The 25354-nt window shown below is 35.8% G+C and overlaps 1 protein-coding gene across 1 annotated transcript in view; it reads right to left on the bottom strand.

The window, feature by feature from the left end:
* Positions 1-25354, bottom strand: part of RANBP17 (RAN binding protein 17) — a 163347-nt gene that overhangs the window by 112523 nt on the left and 25470 nt on the right. Inside the window, exon 15 of the mRNA XM_010579252.1 lies at positions 23929-24064. Within this exon, the coding sequence (XP_010577554.1) occupies positions 23929-24064 (136 nt within the window). The remainder of the gene's footprint in view (positions 1-23928; positions 24065-25354) is intronic.

The following is a 25354-nucleotide window of genomic DNA, read 5'->3' as shown; positions in this document are numbered from 1 at the left end:
CCTGGCAAAAGTAATTTCACATCAAGTCACTCGCTGCCTCTTAGTAATTGCATACTCTACACTGATGGTTTCAGTGGTACCTATTAAGAAGTCCAGGAGCTATCATGCAGAAATATGGAATATTACCATTATTTTATGTTCTGAAACTTGAATTGTCAGGTACACAGCCGTACATTAACTTACAGCAAATATACTGTTTTACAGAACTCAACAGGATTCTTCATGTACTTACAGGCTTTTACTTCCACATAAACACAAAAGCTCTGATGCATCGGTGCTGTAGCACACTTTAAAGAAAACGGGCATTTCAGGAATTTTTTTTGTGGCAACAGCTGCTCAGCTTTGATGCATTCAACAGGAGGAACTGCATAAGTTCTTTCAATCTAACTCCCAAATTAAGATCTGTTACTTTATTTGGAAAGCAGTAATTAAAATTACAACAAAAGTTATAAAAAGAGTGGATGTATTTTAAAGATTCCTTTCTGACAGCTGCGCATGTGCCTGAGAATAGTAGTACAATATAAATAAATAGTAAAGAAGAATGATTAATCAATGTTTTTTCACAAGACTGCTTGCTAGCAAGACAGTCACATCTACAGTAGCTCCCACTTGCTTTCTTGCATGGACACTAGCAATTATGCAGTCAGGACCAAAAGCCAATCCTAAAAAGAAGAAACAGCAATAACCATACAGCCATCCAAATGGCAATGACAATGCAAGCAAGACAGAAAAAAGACAGAATTACCTTTTCAGCAGTAGAGTGGTTTTCTATCAACTTAAGTGGACCATGAAACTGTACTGTCAAACTTCATTAAGTGTGATTCCTGGAGCTGGGACATCTACATCGATTCCCCTTCCAACAGATCCTATTTCTACCATAGGTGCATTTCAAGCACAAAATTAGCTTTTTAGTCAAACGAGACCACTTACCAGTACTCAGAACTCCCTGCAGCATAAGGTCCACTTATGTGTCTCACTGCAATTGTAAATATAGCCTATTACTTAAAGATGGGGGTTTTTTTCCCTTTGGTAACCATATCGTGTCTACAAGATTAAACTTAAACCTGCTGCATGCGTGACAAGACTGTTTAATGCAAAGTATGTCCAGCACCATTTCACTGAGTGCTAGAGATAAGTAAGCTTAGAAAGGGCAGACAGACAGAAAGTAAAAGTGTATTTGGACTATACATCTCAAAGATTCCTCTTACTGGTAATTCGTTTTGGTTTTGTTTGTTTGTTTGTTTTACAAATAATTCAGATGGATATTCATACAGTGAGAAAAACCAAGTAATAACACAGATATTCGTATTTATGTTTTAGAACACTCCAGGTAGCTGCTCAGCAGGTAAGAAGAATGAAGAAACTCTTCTGTGTGGACACAAATGTAGATTTATCTCTGAAAGAAAGCATTCAGATAAATGGACAAGGTTTCATTTTGATAGCCTCCAAGAAGTTTTAACACTGCCTGTTACCTTTTTCAGCTATCTCTGCAAGGAGATAACCAAGCCCTAAGGAGTCTCCTCTCTGAGTCAACACCTCAGCATCCAAATGCTTACAACCCTGGCTCATGCAAAAATTCAGCTACTCATAACTTCCACAAGCTGCATGGTTTTGCCTTCCTAAAATGAGAAACAGTTACTATGTTTTGCTGTAATATTCTAAAAAGTCTAGAAGGGAGGAATCAAATATTGATGAAAGATGGCATAAACCATTGCACAAATTTAGAAGGGTGTGAAGACTTGGATCCTTCTGAGGAGGCTAGTAAAAAGGATGTTACAATATCACTGAAGGATGTCAACACCTTCTTGTCACCATAACAGACCATTATGTCTTTTTCAGAACCTATCTTTGAAATCCCATCGTAACAAAGGAAGAGAAGGTTCCCTCTCTGAATGTCTAATGGCTGGAAGGCCTAAGTACCAGTCACCAGTAAATAAGGAGGACTGAAATTATTTTTGCTTTTTGACCTTGTCTTGCCAAGCCAGACAGGAGAAAACACATCCATCTCCATCCTAAAACACCCACTACAATCAATACTGCCCAAACTGGCTTTGTGAGGGCTTAGCTACCAACCATCCCTGACATGAGTTTTCAGGAAAAGAGTGGGATACTTCAAACTTTAGGTCTCAGATGACAAATCTTTTCTGATTAAAGATAGGGTGAGAGAATTTTTTGCTGTAACCTGCCATCTAAGAGCAACCAAAGAAATACAAGTTCAAGACCTGGACGTCCATGCCTGAAGTGTTATAAATGAGTACACGCATGGACAGAGATTTCAAGAGTGGAGAACCACATCCATGTTACAGTTTGGACAGTGCTGAATACGACTCCTTCATTGTAGTGATGATGGGGAAGGATTCTCCCAGAAAATAGCAAGGTTCTTCTGTATGAGATCAACAGTCATTATTGTGTAAGCAGATTAATAATCATTTGAGCTTACCAGAAAGTACAGAGCTAATCTTAATTTTTCACTTATCTACAGTAAAGTATATCAACATTTTTCTAAGAAGAAAACCCCAAAAGATTCTCTTCCTGCTCACGGCAAGAATATGGCTTAATGGACATGCAGATCTTAAAAGTGGTAAAGAAAATGCACTTACATTTCAAGTGATATGCCTCCCACAGAACGGGCAGACAAAAACTGCCTTCGGTTGGGTTGTCAGTTCAGGAGGTGACCAAGCTGGAACACTTTAATGATATGGAAGGCCAGAGGTGGAATTGAAAGAATACATGAAGAAAAACTTTGTTATAAAAAAAAGAACTTAAATAGAGCTAGAGTATTTTGCCTTTACACTCATACTCATGCAGCGGGGATGACAGAGAACGGGGTGTGAGAACACAGACACTAATGTTCTACAGAGGTACTGTCATAAACTGTTCTGGTCAGAACATACTATTTGTTTACAGGATAGCAACACATGCAGAAATGCAAGAAGTTAAAAGGCTATTTATACTGTCCCTCCTTAACAACAAACATTCATAATGAAAATGTTGTAACATCTATTAGGTCACTTACACATAAATACGCTCATAAGAACTATACAGGAACGTCCCATTATTAGGAAAAAAAAAAACCAATTCACAAACAAAACCAAATAAAGCATTTAGTTCTGTAAAAGACTTGCTTATACAGCTGAAGCCTTATTCACACTTGCTAAATCTAACTTTTAATAAAAATGGGTCATGAGTCATGATTAAGTGATTGGCAGGTTAAGTGTTATTTTATTTGAAGAAACTTAGCGGGAAAGCCTTAACAAATCTCATTTATCTCCAGAATATACATACCTGAGCTTGACTGTTAGAAAAACTGTTGGACTGATAATGCTAAAATCAGAAATATGCTTGACAAAAATGAGAAATCAAGCAGCTGTGTATGGTAAGAAAGCTCTGAGTAAAGACATAGTTGACTAGTACCTTATATGCTTACTAATCTGACTTTGGCTTTCTGCTCAATTATGGTGTTGGCAAAGCTAATGGGAGTACACTTTAAAATGGTTAAATATCTACGTGAACAATTGCATTAATGTTTAAATACTCTCACTCATTCTGTCCTGTAGCTTTTATACAAAGAAAACTGTATAAAAAAATAAGTCAACACTTACAACTAAGCCTTCTGACTAAAAAGTTAAGACTATTTTTCAAATACGACATCCAACCCAAGAAAATTGGAAATAATTACACATATTTACTCTCACACACACTTCATACATTTATATTATACCAGCAATACAGTTCTTAAAAATTAACTTTGCTTGATTCTTTTTGTCTCCCAACTCATTCAGTTCTGCATATCTAATGGGACAAATGATGATAAAGCTCTTGGATGATAGCACTGCCCAGTGAGGTGAATTTTATGCCTATAGTTAGATGATTCCTCCAAAAGAAGTATGTTAGAGGTCTGTTTTTAATAACAGTTACTAGAATCAACACACCTACTGCTACTTGAGAATAAAAACAGGAGTTGGGAGCACACAACCGAGTCCCTGAGATCCCAGCCAAGCTACAGTAGGGTAAACTTGAAGATTTATCATCACTCAGCAGTGAATCATTCAAGTTTTGTAATAAAATAATACACCCAGACTGTACAGGGGTATACAGTCACATTCTTATTTTCCTTTCTATTTGTTGTAAGGATCCACTGTCTCTTGCTGTACACTTGACTACAAGCTCTAAGAAACAATAATTACATTTTCACTATGGCTGATAACATCCATTGTTAAAGCAAAGTATGTTTCTACATACCTTTTCAAAATAGGGCTGACACATATGTACACTAATAGTTTGGTATTTGAATACAACCAAGGCTTGTAGGTCCTACAGAAACACAAGTAATCGATCATTGTAATAACCTGAAACCACTTCAGAAACTCTGCATGTTTCCATTACTCCTCAGCGAAACAGTGCCTACCTGGCCTAGTCAGAATAAATCCTGTGATGGAATATCTTAAATTCTACACACACACACGAAAAAAAAAAAAAGCTTTAGGATTATGAATGAGTTATCTCAAATGTCACTTCAAATTCACTGAAGACATGTAGCACAGGAGGAATTCATTGTTAAAGAAGCAGGAGAAAGTGAGCGCGAGCCAGCGGGGAGAGAAAGGTGTGAGCAAGAACATGGGGACCGAAGTGGGAGAGAGAGTACGTGGGTGGGCTTGAGGTACCTCCAGAGGATGATACAAAACATCTTTCGGAGCTGCGGTTCTATCTCCATCAAGCCTTTGGGATTAACACTGGGTGACCTATGGGCCTAAATTCACTCCAAAGTTTAGAAGCTTTTCTTGCAGCTGGAGAAAGTAACACCCTGAGCATACCCTGCGAGTCCTGGTGTTGTAAAGCCCTCAGTTCTGTCACGAGAGATTGTTAAATTCTCAAAATCCAAATTCAGTGTGTTTTCTCCTCTTTTAAGTTCAAGATACCATGAATTCTTTCACTACAGCAGCTAAAATTCCTAACGTGTACTTTGCCTCTGTTTGGAGAATTTAATCACTTCTTAACAGCTGATGTCTGTCGATGCAGTTTTTCCTCTCCGTTTCTTTTTAGCACAATACAATATGAACGTGAATTGCTACGGATGTCCTATCGCCCACCCCACCACCTTCACAACCATACCAGTACTTCAAAAGCTGTCTATCTCTCTCTGGAGTGGAATGTTGCAGTGCAGTTCCCAGGTTTTAAATGCCTAAATATAAAAGAAGGCCTATTTGAAATATGAAAAGTGTATGATTCATGAAATAAGGAAACAGTAACTTGATCATAACAAATATATTTGACCTTTAAAGTAGTAACAACAAACAGTAAAAACACTGAAGTTCTCCTTTGCTGCCAAGTTTATTTTCCTTCTAAGTTGTGCCCCATTATGCTACAATAATCCTTCATTATTCCAGTACAATAATGCACAGTCTATCGTCTACCTATAGTTGTCTGGTGTCTATTTAGTTTTATAGCAAGCAAGCAATTTGAGAATATGGTAATAAAGCCTCAATCACAGTAATGATGTATGATGGGCTGTAATTTCTGTGTGCTAATGGTTTACAAACAGTATCACAATGATGACGGGAATCTCATTGATTCATTATATGAGTGCAATAATATCAAAATGACTTAATATAGATCACTATTTACTCATGCACACACTGATAACAACCTCTATATATCTGTATATAGAAATATATAGAAATAAAATTAGTATTAGTCTTTCCACATAAAAGTTCACACGGCACAAAACATTTTGTGTTGAGTTTCCTAAATCAATGTTTAAAGTTGAAATTACTGCATTGAACGGGTTCTTTGAAAAGCAACCCATTGATTTTAATCTGCTTGAAGCAATCAATTACTCCCTGTCCTCTTTATTCCAAACTGTAATGAAAACTAAACTGCGTTGTCTTGAAAACTAAATGTGAAGATGATCATAAACAGAATTTAAACTCCATGGATTATTCATATCTACCCATTTAGATTTGCCATTTCCATTATGAGTACATTTGCCATGAGCATTTAATGGACATCTAAAAGGGAATTCATTAAAGCAGGAGCTGTTGGCAGCACTTATGGGCTTCAGACTGCTTTATGTTTGCCTTTAATAGCTCGCTATTATAAAAGTGATATATTGTGTTCATCCCATTAGTAGTTTGCAGAAAGGTCTGTAAGACATAACAAATCCTTTTGAGTACTGTCAGAATCAAAACTAAATCACGGGGTATTTTTTTTTTTTTTTTCAAGCAGCATATTATGATCCCAACAATGTACCATTTTAGGTCATCTAAACTTTGATGATCTTAGCCAAGTAAGAATTTAATGACCCTACAGACAGTTTGTTCTTTTTTTAATGAAACACACATGAATTATTAATGTCGCCTCAAATGCACAGATTTTTAAAAACTTGTCATAACTATTAAGGTTAAGCATGCTTAAAAATGAAACATGTTTTCTCAAAAGTATTGTCTCACTTGTTTTGGGCCAAAGTAGTGTCAAGGCAAGTAGGAAGCTCAATGCCACCAACCTGTAGGTGAAGACACTGAGGAGCAAGCAGCCTCCACCCACCCGCCTCCCTTCCCCTTGGCCGTCCAGAGATGAACAGAAGGGATATACTTGCACAAGGTACTTGCTTATTGGCAAATGAAGAAAGCAAAAGGCAAACTACTGCTAAAAGTAATCCAAGGTTCACGACAGAAACACCCCTACTTATCATAGCTCAGTTCTGCTTGACAGTTCTATATGCCTTTAGAAATAACATTATATAGTTTACCATCTAAGTGTATTCAAGCTGGTAGTATGAAAGTGTTACTGTGATTAAACCCTTATAGAATACAAACCAAACAAGTATTTGATTATTCACTGCTTGTTCACCAGAACCATCACCACCACCAGTCCATCACACAGAATACAATTCTGCTTGTTAACTCGTGCTCCCTCTGCTGACTTTCTAGTTGTAAGACATACTATATCTTTCCCAATAGATGCTATTTATTTATTTGTAAAGAAAATGGTGGATTTCACACGTATAATTAAAACCCCCTACTTTTAAAAGGACTACCACAAGTACTAATAAATATGAATCATAAATTTTCTCTCTGATTCTAGGTATTTACTTCGCAAAATATGAACTTCATTTAAATCTCAGTTGTTTAGGAGAACACCTTTCCTCCTTAGCTTCAAAGGGTACCGGCAACTTTACAAGGCAGTCCTGGTACTGTACTAAATTTAGCCACAGCACCATGACACTCAGAAAGCACATATACAGAAAGGCTTCAGTTGTAAAGCATGCGTAGTTAAAACAATTATCTCATAGGATGAAGACTATCTCCATACTTTGAGCAACCAACTTCTCTAAAAGATGATGATGTTGAAGAAATAAGTAGCATTTATCACCTATCAATGAATTTCAAGTGATTGACACAGAGCAAATGTTCAGATATGCCTGATTAGGATGAGAGGAATGAAATCATTAGTATTAGGAGAGAATCCAGAAAAGCAACTGGTCATTCTCACTTCACTGCATTTGAATTTCCAACGACCATAATTTACAATAATTTGAAGGATGTTAAGTTAATAAACCTCACTGATTCAAAAAGCTACATACAGTAATATACTAATATAGGCATCCACAAGGAAAGATAAGAGATACCTATATTTATGAGATAGATATGTAGGTAGAAGGAAGCAAAACTGCTTGTGAATTATATCCTCTGTGGCAGTTGTCTTGTAAAAATTCTAAAATCCCTTCCTTGACCTAGGAACAACTAATTGACTTCAGTGAGCTGGCATTTGACTATTTTAGATAAATGTTCATGAAATCAGTATTCTTTTATAATTCACTATGTGTGTGTTTGTTTAAACATATGATTAGTCTGAAATTTTTTATACGAACTTCCAAGAAAACGTGGCAGTCTAGAATGATGGGATAGGTATATACGAGCTCCTCAGGTCTGTATTAGACCATTAGAAAACCCTCATCTGGGAGTTACGTCTCTGTAATAAAAGATGGCATTTTCATAACAGCAACAGGAAGCTGTACAGTTTTTTCTCATGCAAAATAACAATAGATGTGGAATGACTCTCAAGAAGTCTTTGAAGAGCCTCATTTGGATGTGTGGCTGAACATGGGCAACAATGTATGTAAAAAAGAATGATGTATGTGTGCTGCAACTAATACAAGTGCTGGAATCTCTAGTTCATGGAAACTTGACAGTGAACTCACTTTCTGCAAGAAAATTACAAATTGTCATAGATTCTACTCGGAAAGTGCCCTGCATAGCCAAGATCATAGACAGCACAACCAGAAAAAGTAGATATATCATTTTCAATCCTGATCTCAGTTGAAATAGTTGATTTCACAAAATGCTACGAACACCTTCAAAAGAGTCTCATTAGCCAAAGTTACAGAATCCAATATTCTGTTTGAAGAAGAGCAGAAGACTGTATATTTAAGGAAGACCATCAGAATTCCTAAACTTCAACATGTTCATACAGCAAGTGTATTCAAAATGGCTGACAAGAGATGTGAAAGGGTTTCCAGTCTAAGCTCTTTGGCCTTGCAAAAATAAGCTCATGTCAATGCCTTGAAAAACTTTTGAAGAAACAGGCTTCTTCAAAATATCTATACCAACCCTACTACAGATTCCTAAAATGAAGTTGCTTATCACTCATGGCTTAAAATTACTCTCACTTGCTTACCTTACTTGGACAGAAAGCACACTTAAAGACACTGACCTGTCACCTGGACCTTTATGAGTGGTCCTGGATCTGAAGGTGACAAGCCAAATCTTCCCTAAGGAGAAAAATGACCCGAGGTAGGTTGGTTTGCCACAAGACCTCCCAGAAAGATGCCAATCTTCTGTGCAACACAAAAAAGGAAATAATACAGTAGCAATGGGTTCATTTTCCTTTTCCTGTAGAGTAAAATCCTATCTGTGTAGCCTCTAACACCATGCCTTGTATGCTCTTTTGATTGTGACCACCAAAGCCAATCACATCAAAGAAAAAAGTCTCCATATCTATTATTTTTAAAGTATTTTCCCAGTTTAAGATCTCGGTTTATCTGAGAAAACTTTACTGCTTTTCCTAATGGTACAATAAAATGGGATGAAAACTGCAAATGATCCAGATATTTAGTGGAAAGGAGAAAAAAAAAAAAAAGATCAGATTTCATCACCCAATCAGCCTGCCCACCTTCACCAACCCATTTCTGAATAGTTTTAGAATGCTGCTGGGCTAAAAAACTCTGACACCAACTCCATTTAATTGTCTTAGTCTTTCAGTGTCTAAGTTAAACTTTTGTCTTTAATTTTTGCTCCAAATTTTCAAGGACATGCAAAATCTCTCTCACCAAGAGTCCCAATACAGAAACTTCAGATAAATCTGGCTGCCTTAGTTTCTGAAGTCACTAGGTCAACTGAATAGAAAATAAGGCCTTAAATAGTAACTCAGCTGACCAAATTTCTCAGAATTGCTAAAATTCTTCCTACATATTTGTAAGGAAATATATTTGCTGAAGGAAACATTAACTTCTGAGTATATGCTTAAGTATCTTATGAAAAAGAAATAGTTCTGTTCTAATGAATAATCACTCTATACATTTTCTACACTCAAAATTATCTCAACACAAATTAAAAAATCTGACTTAAGAACGATTCAACATCTTCCTTTCACCCCCACTTTAATGACAGTTAAGGCTGTGGAAAAAAAACAAACCCATGCCTATCCTACTTTTTTGATGAATGACTCTGCTGTTGAATCTCAGCAAATATTTCCAGTGAGCACTGAAGCAAGAACAACTCTAAAAAGGATGAGTAAAATAGGTTTAAAATACTCAATTAAAATTCAGATGTCCATAAAAGTCACTCACAGTTTCTCTACAGCGATGTCTGTTTTTCTTTTCCTCATCATTTCATCGATTACTTTTAATGACAGGAACCGAAGAAATTCAGTTTCTGAACTCCCTTACTATAGAAAAAGTAAAGCTTAAAATAGTAACAAAGAAGTAACTCACCAAAGCAACTGACTTAAATGGAAGGATCCCACTAGTATATTGAAGGAACCTGCACTTAATTGATGTTTGGATAGACATTTTGAACTGCTGGTTTCATGTGTTCTTAGCCCAAGAAGTCCATTCTCTCAGAACAGTATGTTTTAGGGATTTCATGTGCCTGCCACGTAATCAAAGAGGGACTAAGTGCAATACCCAGAAAAAGTAAAACTAAGTTAAACCTTTCTCTCACAGAGATTCTCCAATTATAGCATAAACCATTAAATCTCAACTGAAAAAGGGAAATTCCCCTGCACAGAATGACTGATCATCTGATCACCAACTATCAAACAAGTTTATTTATTGTCTCCTACTCCTATTAGGAATTCACAACTATTGTTTCTTCAGTGTCCTTAGATCTCTTCAATCAACTTGAAGCATAAGACTGCCTATTGCAGTTATGCAGACCAGTACAAATATATTTTCAATATTCTGGGAAATTTTAAAGCACTGAAAGACTGCACTGAGCAGCACTAAAGGTCTAGCAAATATCCATCTTAAAACTGATGACTAGTAAGTCCTCAAGACTGAAAGGCCACGGCTGACCTGCTCGTCATCAGGAAGCAATGCTGCTGAAAGCATCTGGAAACATAGATGTAAATCCTGAACTTCATCATGTCACAAATTTTATTCCTCTGACATTAGTAACAGTACACACAAGGTAAGTAGATAATATATGATAAAGAAAAAAAATTAGACTGTCCATATTTACTTTAATGGAATATGGCAGGAACAAGCTAAAACCCCCTAACATGTACAGCAGACATCAAGAAATACCTCATGGTTCAACTCTTTTTTTCTATATTTGCAAACAACTATCACTAAATCCAACTTTGCCTGGAACATCTTAATTCACTAGAGTATATCTATAATTTGCTGAAAGCACTGGGAAAACAGTGCAGGCATTATCAAAATGTTTGGATAAGCCATGAATCGACACACAAATAGGAACCGGAGTGCATGCTGGAAGCCCTTTCCTTGACTGAGCAAAATGCAGTTTCTGCACAGATCTCTGTTCAAACCTTTCTTGGTAAAGTTATTTTCATACAGATGCAAAAGGAAGGACATAGGTACGACATCTCGTCTGTCTCAGAGGAAACCTTTCACTTAATTTGTCATGAAGCATTCTACAATGACGTGGATGTTTTCTTTACTATGATAATTTCAGATAGCATATCAGCCATTTACATAAGGCATACGAAGCCAAGGGCAGTCCAAAAAAAAAACAACCAACACCACCATCCGCCCCCCCCCACCAACGAACAACAAAACCCAAAACCTTGATTCAGAAATCTGATGACTTCATCAACGTGGAAAGTTTCCAGATCAAAGGAACTACAAAATCGAGGAAGTAGCTGAAGCCTCATTTATATCTCAAACCCCAAAAGGTTTCTTATACTATATCCTGGATATGACTGCTGCTGCTCTGCAGGAAATAGTCCTTAGCAATTCAGCTCCATTGACTTTATCTCTTCTAGAGTGGAAGTGATGTATTCCTGGTTAGACTGGATGGTTAGGTGACAACAGCTTGATGAAAAGAGACAAAGTTTTCTGTACATGCTGCTGCACAAACACTTGTCTTCTTTTTTTTTAAGGTATCAGGTCAACATTGATCTTTCAGTACAAATACTTGTAAATGAGTCTAAAAAGTGTGAAAAAAATATGAATAAACCATCATAATATGAATGCAAACTAATACTGTTTTTTTAATAAAAACAGGAGTACTGATATGAGAAGAAAAGGTAAAAGGAGAAACAGAATGTTCTTTGCGATTCTGGGTTATACCATAAATTGTGCCTGTAACAAAATAAGCAGAAAATACTCCAAGAGACTGACAGGTTACATGCAACGTTTAACACAGGTCAGAAACTGCGCTTTTTTGTAAGGTCAGAAACAACTGACCTTGAGGTCACAAGGAGTGGAATTTTGTACTTAATCTACTCAATTACCATGTTTGCTTCTCATGTAAGAATAGAAAATGTCAGTGCATAAAGGTACCTGGAAAGATTATTACTTGAGTTACATATTTTCGGGGGGGGGGGGGGGGGGGGATGGATCTTTAAAATGAACTTAAGTCAGCGCTCTAGAACAATTCCTATTTAAGAAATACACATTCCCCAGATAAATCTAAAATGACAACACTATTCTAAAGGAAAATCTAGAGGATCACTTAGAGGACTGTTTTAGTAATATACTAGTTGCTGGTAACTAAATTAAGTTCTTAAGTATTTTTGAAGGAGATGCTAAACAGCTGATCAGCTAAAATTAAACAAAAAACCTTTTAGCATTGCTGACCAGTGCAGACTAGGAACATAGTACCTAAGCTGAATGATGTATAATTCAGCCAGTATCAACAAGAGTAACTTAATCTCCTAGGATTTTACTGTTTTGTTCTTTTTTGACAGATGTACTTATGTGTTATTTTGCATTTTTTTCTTCTCTGAATTACACAAATATGCAATAAGCAATTTCATAATTAAGTTTAACTTGAGTCACAAAAATTGCCATAGTCTAATATTAAATAATTATTCACTCTGCTCTGAACTCTGATGGTTAATTTACTTACTTCAAGGCCTGGGAAATTAATTCATTAAGCTACTTAAATAATGAGGATATGCAGCCAACATACAGCAACAAACCAATACAGTTTAGATGAGTAAGTCATAAGATAGCCTGGGGTTTTTTTCCCCCAAGATGCCCTATCTGCTGTTTATTCCTTCTTGCTAAGTTGGTATGGGATATACAGCACAAGTGGAAAGGTCCAGCAGTTAGAAGTTACTCAGAGAAAAGGATCTGCTTGAGGTGAAATGATAACTGAATTATTAGACGAAGAACATAATCAATATAATAAATACAAACAATATAATAAATACAAAGTAGTATTCAGTGACATGGACAGAAAACATACATAGCGTCATTACAACTGAGTCCAGTCATCAAAGACAACATAGAGGCAGGTAAGCCAAAAGGCAGACGTACAGGAAAGCAAAATTTGAAACTACTTCTGTAACACAGAAAAAGGAATTATATTAGGCTATATCAGATAAAAATCACTAAGCAGTGTAATAGTTCCTCTGTGCTAGAAAAAATTTAAATACACTTGCATTAAAAATAAGATGGAAAAATGCTGAAAAATTGATTCTCTAACATTCCGCCCATCAGCATTCCCTAAATCTCAATTTCTGAGAGAGATAAGCAAATTAAACAAACTAATAGCTATCACTCACATACTAAGGAAATGGAACAGAAAATTAATTGATGCAAATACTTAACAGTCAACTACTACCATGCCTATTTTGCATATAAAAACAAAATGTGAAAAAAAGGGCACTTCATTAGAGATCCAAACATCTCCATGTGTGTGAAATTAGTTACAAGTGACTTAGCTTAGTTTTGCAAATGAACTACACACCTAACTTCACAGGAAATTTCATGTTCTTCTGTCAGCATAAATACTAGAAATTTTCAGAAAGCAAATCAATGAACAGACAATCTCATTCCTCTTTAAAATATACTTGTAACATTATTAGGAAAGTATTTTCCTTATTCTTTCCTTAGCATGCAACAGGTTTTTTTGTAGTTAAATTGCTGTACTAAATTGCCTGAAATGTAATTCTAATAGAAGGAAAAATTAATCATGTTTGCAGCATTTTGTGACATACTGTACCACTGTTTTATCAGCATTTTGCTGTTACCACAGCTTCTCTCTTCTCCTGCCACCAGATCAATTTGTTCTGGGCACTTGCTATTAGAAATATAGTAGTCTCTCTCAAATCACAAATTATACTCACATCCAAATAACCCAATAATATATTTTCCAAACACTTAAGTCGTCAATAATTTGGAGTGGAAGTAGGATTAGTTTTTAAGTCCGCAAGTGATGGTATCAATTCTGAAACATTTAAATATTGGTTTACAAATATTGCTTATAGCTTAATAGCATCATAGACGTAACTTCACAAAGATATTGGCTCTAGACAGTAATTATATCCTCAGCCTAATGTTGCAGTTAATGGACATACACATTTCAATGATAATTGCAATGCCTGAACATGATAACGTGCCTTTATTAGCAGCTACAAAATAAAGCTCAGTTACAGCCAAGTGCAGAACTGAACTATGCTAATAATTTATTTTTAAGATTGGCTGATTTGTATTATAAAATTCTAAAATAAAATAGCACAGCACTTAAACCAGTGCTTTAATTGCAAACTTGTGATTAAATAATATCTATATAAAGATTCATGCAGGTTTTAGTTGTCATGAGCAATGATCCTAAAGTTAACAAGTTAGTAAGATAAAGGTGTAGGTAACTGAACAGCAAATATACAGCACTTAAGGGGGGGTGGGGGTGGAGGAGATTTTAAGGATTTAAAGATTTTAAACAGCATTGCAAGAAAAGGAGGAAGACTAGGAGTATATAATGTACAATTTTGGAAAAGAGAAAACAAAACAAAAATTTCCCCAAGCAAATGCAGAAGAAAAAGTACTGCATAGTCCAAGAAGAAAACCATACTGATTCCTGCATAAAACAACCAAGTAAAAAAATGACAGAATTGAGGATATGTAAAATGAAGAACACTTCACAACTCAACCTGATGAGAAAACCAACGTTTATGACACTGCAAAGTTCTTAGTGTTTGTCTTTATGTTCTGATAGGTTCTTTGCTGTACAGAATTTCCAAGTAATGGAGAAATTCAATAAAGAAATTTCTAAAAGTAGTTCAAGAACAGGCACAGTGTATTGTGATTTAATGTTTGCCAAGGCATTGTAAGTAAGAATTGCTGTCTAGTCCCATGAATTAAAATGTCACAGATTTTAGCTCACTTGTTTTTTTTTTTTTTTTAATTTAAAAACAGAAAAACAAAAAATTCTGCACTAAGTACTTAAAGAATACTTAAAGAAGTATTAGATTTCTTCAAAGGAAATCCAATTATTTTTCACATGAAGCAAGATGGTTGTCAGTGCAAGCCACAATCTAGAATTAAAAATAAATATACATTTTTATAAGCAATGGCACAATTAACTTAGCTTGTCCAATCTTTAGGCAATTAAGTAAGTTCAAATTTTAGTTCAGGAATATTTGCTGAAAGTTCTTTCTGCTCATGGCAGGTAGGAACTATGACAGAAAACATGAAAGGAGATCTGCCTGAGTAACATTTACTTGAGTAAATCTTCTCTAGCTCCTAAACTTGCTAGAAATTGGTGAGTTGAGAAGTCAGAGCCTCGAAGAGGAAAGAGCCAAAGTAATTCACATACATATGAAGCAACATTTTTTTCTGAGGACAATAATAAAGAAAACACACTGCCAATTCTTTCTTCCAAAAAACCTGATGAATGCTGAACACTGAGCTGCTCCAAGCCAAACTGGCAACTCCAATCCCAGAAAAAGATCCTACACTTAAAAGGCTGCACTACAGATTTGACTAGTTTTGTGGTTGTCTCCATGCTGGAAGACAGATATTTAGTTCAAGAAACATTAAATGTTCTCATTTCATTTTTGCTCTTTAAAGCTTTGGTAACAAGATTTTTCTTTACAGGTATGACTAAAATCACCAGGAAATTACTTGTCAAATAATACAACTGTATTTGTCCATTTCAGTCTTATCTTTCCCAGCATTTTGACCATACTGAATGCTGAGCCTATGTAAAAAGCTTGAAATCTCTTTGAAATTTAAGTTGGTACCTTGTAACCTCTTAAGTTCTGTAGGTAAGCATAATATCTTATTTGTTATATTTTAAAGCTAAAAATGTTTAGAAGAAAAAGTTTACAAAAATGGCATTAATGACATTTCTTAGGAAGTTTGTATTAGTTCTACAGATCTGGAAAAATCCTGCAATACTTTGATCACTCACCACGATAATATCTACTTACTTTGATTTCTGTACTAGCAATTACATTCTATTTAATTCAGCATGGACAGTTACATGAATCTAGAGGCTTTTATGACCAGTACTATGTAGTATTTCCTTCCCATCATTTATTTGGAAAAAACACATACCTGTTGTGTTTGATAAAACAAACCTAGTTCTGCTTGTGACATTCCTTTCCTGCACATACAGCCACAGAGGGGAGGCTACACACTACCTCAAAAGGAAATGAATTTTCCAACAGCTGTTGAAGCTTTTTATCAGTACCAGATGGATCCAAGCCCCACTAAAGTCAATCCCTACTTTCTTTTCCTATATGAACTGCAAGGAGATTGGATGAGAACAGTGTGGTAGCTGTGAAACAGAGTAAAAATGGGATTTGGCCCAGTGAAGGAAAAAATACCAGTGCCAATGTTTTTCTTCTGAAACAACCGTTCCTTATTCTTCCTAGACTATGCCACAGAAATAAGTTGTACCCAATTCTCACTATGATGCTTCCTTAACAAACTCTAAATGTTAAACTTAAATGAGAGGCATTTCATGCAATCTGAAAAATATTCAGTTCAATTAAAAATAATTGATGCATGGTGAAATAATTCTTCCCAAAGCTGCTGTAAAATCTTCAAAAAATAAAGCTACTTAATAATTTTCATCTCCTACAGGCTAGAGAGAAGCATTATTGCATATTAAAAATTGGAGTGTGGTTTTCCCAGAGGTAGAAGAAAGTTATTAAAACAACCTATTTATTGTTGATATAACTATCCATTTGTGCTACACAAAAAGTAACAATTTCAGTACATTAAAAGAAAAGCTAATTAAGGTATAATTAGTATTTTCTATGTTTTGATAATTAAGGGTTAGTTGGCTATTTCTTTTCAAATTTCTATTTGATGTACCCCAACAATGCCTTTAATGAGCAGCTAACACTATTGAATCCCTGATGGCTGAGGAGTTTAGTGACCACTACTACATTACTTTCATTTATCACTGCCTCTTTACCTATAAATTAAAGTAGCCCTGTAGCTATGTTGATCTACTTTATATCAATTTCTTCATCCATATCAGCTGAATATGTATGGCATTAACCTCATTTACTAGTTTGGAAAAGCTGAATTAAAATGAGATCTAATTTCTAGTGCACAGAACAATTTCAAAACTGCCTGCTAATTTCCAGCACCTGTCAGTGTTGTGATCTTCACCTCATTGTAATGAAATAAAACAGTATATATATTTTACAGCTCAGAAAAGGATAATCATTCATAAGTGTTAAGACATCATTAATCATGAAGACACAGAATCTTTTATGAGATGCACACAGATGAACAACACCTTTACTTGCAAAGATCTCCGCTAAAGTCAGTGGGACTGCTGCAGATCTCTGGGTCTTATATTGTGCAGGGTGAAAAATAGTCACATTCTGCACAACTATGTTTTGGGTTGGGTTGTTTTGTTTTTTTTTTGGTAGGTCACGCTTCTGTGTCTGCAGGCAATGGAATCAAAGAAATATACATATACTGAAGAAATACCAAAATAACATAAGACAACAGAATACACACTACACATTATAAGAGAAGCCTGTGTTCACTGGTTAGATGATACCTGGTTACATGCGTTTTTTGCTTTCAGCTACTGCAAACAACATTCAGCAAGGAAATTATATTTTTTCCTCCCCTCTAAACGCACTGCAGTCTAAATTCTAAACTCTCCAGTTATATTTTTATCATAATGCAGATCTACCTCATATATCAAGCCTATAATTTAAAAGCTTTAAAAACACATATAGATGCAATCCTAAAAGTTAATACAGTAACTTCTTTATATTGTCCACATAAGCAAATAAAACATGTACAGGACACAGTAAGAAATCCTATTTGCATCCCCCCACCCCACTTTATAATCGTGCTTCAACTTGTATTTGTAAAGGCTCTTTATGAAACTTTATCCATACTCCTACTTCCTTCTTCACTCTGAACTGCCCTAGATGAAAAACCAGACCAGATTCCCCAGATGACTCCACTGATGCACCCACAGAAGGTGGCAGCTGTATCTCTTCATTTGTACATGGGGCTGTTGCCCAGAAACAGAACAGTTTGAATTCTAACTCATACTTTTTCTGCCTTGGGTCCCTATCACTTTTACTTAGGGCTGGGACAAAAGAAAAACATGGCTTGCTGGAACACCCTATTGCCAGTGATCTTCACTTCTGGAGGTATCCCTCGAAGTAGAGCCATCTGGTACAGATGAAAATTACCTCCAGACTTCTCTAAACACATTCAGGGCTACTGTTTGATTAGAAAGAGCAGAACAGGGAACCATTAATTGCTTCACAGTGGAGCAGAAGAGTTTACTTAAATGCATTTTAACCAATAAAATCTTTTTAATATACAAAACAAACACCAACCTTGCAAGCATAACTACACTGGTTAAGATTATGGGTGGGATTTCTTAAAAATAGCTCTGCTTATAAAAGCTGAAAACAGAACTCGAGCCATGATGTGTAATCAGGCTCTGCTAAAGAGCATAGCTCAGTCTCAAACACTTGCTATTACTAATGTTGTTCTCACCACACTACCCTTACCTAACCCGGGAACAGGTTCCAGCTTTGACCTCTCTGTTTCAGGAATGGCAACAGTAAACTAAAGGGATAACTCTAGTTAAATAGCGCCACATGCTGTAGGAAGCAAACATGACAAGTGCAAAACTGAGATAAAATCCTTAATCTCACTTAGAATGCCACAAAAAAAACGGAGTGTAAGTGACATGACAGACAGTTCTACACCCTATTTCTAAACCCTACTTAACACATTAATTACATTAATATTTTTAATGTAATTTCTTTCTCACATATAGAACCACCGAATTGTTCACTAAATACTTACACTTTCAATCACAAAATATTTAAAAGCTAAAAGTATTCCCCCAAAATACTGAAGATGCAAAGGAACTAACAATAAGAAGAACTTGACTTCTTTATGCACACACTTTTCAAGAGCACACTATTAGAATAACTCTTTATTATATCTCAAAAGAAAAGTCTTCAACCAAACCCATCTTTTTTATAAAATCACTGTAAGCTGTGTAGATACAAAAAACCTGAACTGAACACTGTTAAAAAGTGCCAGGACTCCACATTATGAAGATGCCTTAGTGTTAAATTTGTTTCAAGTTAAAGATACAATTCTAAGTTAACTTAAGAAATTTTAGTAATTAACTTAGCTAAGTCAAATTTCCTATGATATGTTAATCGGCAAAACTTATCCAACAAGCTACAGTTTGATTTACTCTTGGCAATCTCTAACTACCAATTAGAGACAGTCAGAGAGCCAAATATGCCCGCCCGTGCCATCAACTGCTGATCTAGCCTCTCCCCCAGGGGTGAGTTTGGAATAGATGCAGTTTGAACCACTCTAGGGAAGCCGACAAACCCCTCCTGTTGCTTTTTTTCCCCTCCAAGGACAAACCTCTGATGTGTCTGGAAGCAGGAAAAGGTCCTGGCTAACAAGTCTTGCCTTTTTATCCTTGTTTAGCTTAAATTAGCGTCCCAAGTACAAAAATGTTGAACTATATTTATTATCTGAGTTAACAAATACACTCTGCAACAACACAAGCAGCATTCAAGCGCAAGGAGCAGACCTCAAGATCTGGTCTACCTGCCACAGCAAGGTAAGAACTCGCGCTGTAACTCATGAAGCACCTGCTCATTAAGTGACAACTCTGCTCTAACCCACAATAAAAAAGGCCGCTAATACATTCTTAGCACCCCCAACCTATTTTTTGCACTTGCCATGGCAAGTTACACAACTTAGCAGAGATGTCACCAGATAGTCTCTCCAAACTGCAGTGAAAGTCCCACCTGTGGCTAGATAATTAAGAAGAGATCTTCCTTAGCATGGATAAATGAGGCGTGAACTCAGGTTTTGAGCTGGAAAAGGAGTCAGTCTCCTCTGCCAAATCTCCATGTTCAAAGATACTGCAATTCCTGTCACTCTTAGTACCCATATTCTTTTTCCTTTTAAAATGGCTGTAATGAGTTACTTGAAACATGCCAGGCTAAAATAAAACCCTGAAATAACAGAAAAATTCCTTATCGGTGGTTGGTTGACATAACACACAATACAAATAGGAGGGCTCATTTCCCCACTAAGCATGCTTTTCACTGGCTAAGCCATAGCAAACAACCATGACCATTTATAACAGTCTTATTATGAAGCATGAGATTAGACCAGCAGGACTTCTGGTTTATTCTGTACTTTATGGAAGAATGAATTAAGTATACCTGGACATATATCAAAAGCCCCCATAGCATCCTGGGTAGTGCACACCAGTACTCTGTTACTTGTATAGTTAAAAAGCCTTCCCTGAGTCTTCCTTGCTACAAATTAAGCCAATTACAGCCTCTCTTTCCCTTGAAGGGCACTGAAAACATCTGATCTCTAGCTTTCCTAGAACAACTCTTGACATCCTCGATTTTTGTCCCACACCAATATCCTATTTGCTAAACTAAACCAAAGCAGTATCTTCTGCATCTTCTTTGTGGTGGTGTACTCTCCCATGTCTACAGTTTTCTCAAAGTGTGGTGCCCCACATTGGACACATTGTGCCAGCTGAAGCCCAATCAGAACCAAATATTCAGAACTGAATAAGAAATTCCAGCACCTGACACAATATTCCTGCTACTTCAGCCAGAAAGATGTTGTATTTTTCTTGTGTCCAAAACCAACACATACTGTTGAATTACCCCTGCTTACACTCCACAGCTTTTTCTGAAATAATGCTGCCTGGTCAGAAATTTCCCAGTGGTAGCTCTATGAGGGAATTTTCATTCCTAAACATGGTGTTTCACCAGCATTTTAAACTTTCAGGTTATTTCTCCAGCTAATGAAGATCATTCTGAATTCAAATCCTGTCCTTTGTGATCATTTCCTCCCAGCCTAGTGTCACTTGCAAATATAAATAAATAATTGTATAGTTGTTGATATGTTAAGAATATTGCAAAGGAAAAAGCCTCATTCAAAACAGCAGTGTGTTTGATGTCAGGAATCGGATTTCAATGCAATATTACACTACTTACAGTAGTGGCTAACAGTGGCACACTACGGTAATGCTAGAGCTACCACAGACAGAAGCTGAGACTACAATTTCAGTAAAGCACAGTGCAGTGCTTTTCCAGCCAACTTATCTTCTACTATCCTGCCAGCATCCCAATCAGCAATATGCCACAAAAGGATGACTCTGTGAAGGCTACGTCATATCAGCATGAAAACAAAACATCTATTGATAGACAAATAGATATTAATAGTGCTGTACAGTACCAGAGAATCCAGGCTAGTATTAAACAGACTTATAATATATATTCATTCAAAGGTCTATCTGATCCAAAAGACAGTGTCTTGATGTATTATTTTTGTATTGGAAATGTAATGGTACTAAAAGTATATTATAGTATCACGGAAGAGATCTCTAAGGTTTTGCTATTCTTCCTTAGACAGTAAGCCCCAGCGGACTGTTTAGTAAGAATGCATTAATTTACCTAGCCAATTTTCTTTTTCTATAATGAGTTTGCATTTATTATATGCACATACTTAAGAATATGAGTTAATGAACAAAATTTGTATATTTATATAGACTTGTTCTACAATTTCATTAGACTACTCGGCCTTCTCTAACAGTTGTCTGTTTTTCTGTATGCAAGCATATGCTGAGATAGAGAAATATTCTCAAAAATTATTTCAACATGGCTGAAGCATGCAGAATTTCCATTACCCATTCTGTAAATAAAACAATTCAAGCAATCCTGAATATTTATATAAATGTGTATTAACTTAGTCATTTGATATATATCTGATTTTTCTGCTTCCAAGTGTGAGCCTTTTTATTGCATATTTGTAGATAGCTGCCAGCAAGACACAGTATCAGAGGATTTACAACTGTGAGGGTAGAATGCCATCTGCTGCTATACTTGCTGCTACAGCAGGATAAAACAGAAGAATCATACAAGTGTTGCCTTCTGTCTTTCTCTTAACTGTAAAATGTATACAAACATCTCATTTTGTTTTATTAAAAATTAAAAAAAAACACATCAAAACTGGGTGCTCAGATGCCTTTACACACAGCTTTTGTTGTAAAACAATGTCATATGGACCACAGGATTCTATCAATGCAAATGAGAGGCTGTTACATCAGGCCCACTAGAACAGAACAAAAAAGAAAGTGTAATTTGACTGCAAACTAAATTATACTGGTAGATGTAATCAAACCATAAAAAAAACCCCAAGCCACCCACACTTTGAAAATGCATTTGCAATGAACTATGGAGTTGCTAGACTGGGGCTAGAATTTAGAAATACCCCTTAAACTGTTAGACACCATGAAAGCCTTGCAAAATTCCCACTTTCCCAGTCTGGTTATAAGACACACATCATAAGCAAAGGCAGTATATGGAATATGATGTATTACCAGTTTGATTCATGTTCACTTATCAGGGTGGGGGGAAAAACCAAAACAATAAAGCGAAAGAAAACAAAACCATTTTCTTAAATTCGTCCTACAGTTTTCCCCCATGTACTTTCGGTAAAAGTTAATTCTTTCTGTACAAAGTGCACTTCAGTAAATCAAATGGAAACATTAGCCAGCATTTTACTCAATAATTAACCATTTAACCTTCCACACAATGCAACTGCAGAGGCAGTCTTACGGTTATTCAAAACACATTGCTGAGCTCGATAAATTCATATGTATTGAATTCTGGTGTAGCTGGCAAATGTTCAAGTTTTACATTTTTTTCCACTGACAACAGAGCTCCAGGTGATTATAAATAATGCACTTCAGTTTTTGCCCGCTGCTTCACCCACTCACAAACGCTTCTTCCAGCTTTCTGTAAGGATGGACATAAAAAGCTTAGGTATACAATCTCCTATAACAATCTGTTACAACATACTATACATTGATAGGGCTTCTCCACACAGTTACACCTCAATCAGTCAGAACATAAGGTGAAACCAAAACTCTCAAAATTGGATAGAAATAAAAAATAATCCAGGAATTACAGATCAGAATAACAACTACTGTACAGCCATGTTGCCTTTGAACTGCCATCAGTAGGAGTTTTGCTAATGAAAATACCAGGAACATGAGTACATTTTTACTGTGTACCTTCTGTTACTTAGCATTTAGAGCAGTGCACCATACTTAAAAATAACAAATCAGCTTTGACAATTGAAAGGAACACATTGCTTTCATGAAAAAGTAATTCAGTATAGTGTAAAACTTTATTTTTAATACTAAGTGAGGAACCATTCAATAAAGTTGAAGTACAGTTCAAACCTGAAGGGATAAAAGAATTCTTGAGATTGGGACCGTTCACCAGAAAGCAAGGATAGAGTACTAGACAAGTAAAACCAAATCTCAGTCACTGTCACAATTCTTGCTAAAGATTTGCTTGGGGCTCCAACAGAATTCTTTCAGCCTTTCTCAAGATCAATTGATCTCATCTTACTGACATTCTCTTTATAACATCTATATTATGACTGTCCCCTACAGTTAAGGTGAATTAACTGCTGCTTCTTCAAAAAATGCATCTTACTTTTCCCTCTTCCCTATTTAAAATGCAGAAAAGCCAAGTAATGTGAGAAATACAGTGGAATCCACATAAGTGAGTAACTGTCAAAAGAACAGAACTATTAAAAGAATAAATCTTGTGTACCCAGCTGTGAAATATAACACAATATAGCAGAACCCAGCTAAATGCTTGAAATAAAAAATTGAAATGCAAAGTAACCTAAAATTGTTTAATGAACATAGCTGTTAAAATATTAACTCCTAGCATGCCGAAACTCAGAAGCATACGTGGTTGGAAGCCCACTCAGATGAACAAACGTTAGTAAATTATCCATCTATCCATCTCTCTCTCGATCTAGCCAATCAGCCACCAGCTAAGCGCAAGAGCTTTTATGTGTTAAGATATACTGGCAGGTCAATTCCTGCACAGGCTTTTTCATTTCAAATGTTGTGGTTTGCAGCAAATATTTACCTTTGAGGTGTGCTGAAGCTGGTCTCCCACATATGTTTTACGGAACTGATCCAAGAACCACAGAATTGCCAGTTCTACTTTTTCATTACTAGACTGTGGTAACTGGGCATCCATCAAAGATATCAGCTGAAAAACTCTTTTAACAACAGAAAAAAAACCAAAAACATTTTCAGGAAGAATTCTCAAATTAAATGATATTGTCACAGTTAATTTCTTTAGGAACCTATCAGCCATTTTTTTTGTTTGCCTAAATTTCTTCTAGGATTTTGTTTTGGTTAGATGCTAATTATGCTAATTGACCACTATTAAACATAAACATCAACATAAAGCTTTTCTAATTACTTTGTCACTTGACATTTTCTCAGATACATATGTGATACTGTGGTGAGTTCGTAAAAAGTTTTTTTTCTTTCTTACAGCGTCGATTCCATGATGAAAGACACAAAGAAATTTGAGAAGCATGGGTCTCAGACAGCAAGTACAAGATAAGAGCTGTTCAAGTTCCCTGGAAATTGAAACTATTGTACTTAAAAATAAGTTTACATGTGCAGTATATAATGCACTGTCTGCCTCCCTTCTTCCCACTTCTGTCTCTCCTAAAACATCTAAACAAACATGTATTTTCTGACCTAAATCCTTACTTGGTATGTATCTCCATATTACCAGGACTGACTTCAAAGAACCAATTTCAGCCTATGTCAGCTAAGAAAATTGAATACTTTTTTTTTTAAAGGAATATTCCTTTCCTTAATTTCCCATGTTCTTCTGCTACCTATTCCTTGAAATCCTAATCCCCTAGCAATTCAAAAAAATATTCTCACCTTTTGCCAATTTTGAAATATATAGTCACTGGATTAGAAGTCAGTAGGTACTTCATCTGTAAGCCTGTATATTAAAACCTCTCACTTTTAATAAAAACATAGTGGAAGACTGCTAACACCACAGAGCCCCAGGGTAGATTAGGAAGGCAAGAAACAAAAGAGAAAATGTAAAGCTTTTTATCCAATTCTAGTTGTATGTCCTTATTCTTATGTTAGCTAGTGGACGTAAATAACAGGATCAAATATGCATGCCTTTTTTAACATACTTGTGGGTGAAAACAAGGATTAAGAAAGTGTTTGCCACATACTTTGTGTTTGCCACAAGGAATACATGTCATTCACAATAATCCCTAGCTCACCCCTTGCCCTAAAACTTGTAGAAAGAAGACTATAGCATGCATATTTTTAAATCTAGACCCTTCTTTTTTATTGCAAGATCTAGTCTAAAAATAAGCCTAAATTTTCAATGGTTGACCAGCAGTTCCTCTGCACTTCTTCACCTGCAATCATTAATGTAAAGGAAGTAGTGCAGAAAATAATAGCCATAGCTCACAGCTAATAAAATTAACACTTGTATAAAATTATAGAACACAAATGAAAACAGG

This window comes from Haliaeetus leucocephalus, unplaced genomic scaffold (genome assembly GCF_000737465.1).
Source record: "Haliaeetus leucocephalus isolate CR32 unplaced genomic scaffold, Haliaeetus_leucocephalus-4.0 Scaffold656, whole genome shotgun sequence".
NCBI classification, from domain to species: Eukaryota; Metazoa; Chordata; class Aves; order Accipitriformes; family Accipitridae; genus Haliaeetus; species Haliaeetus leucocephalus.
This window is presented reverse-complemented; position numbering and strand designations above follow the sequence as displayed.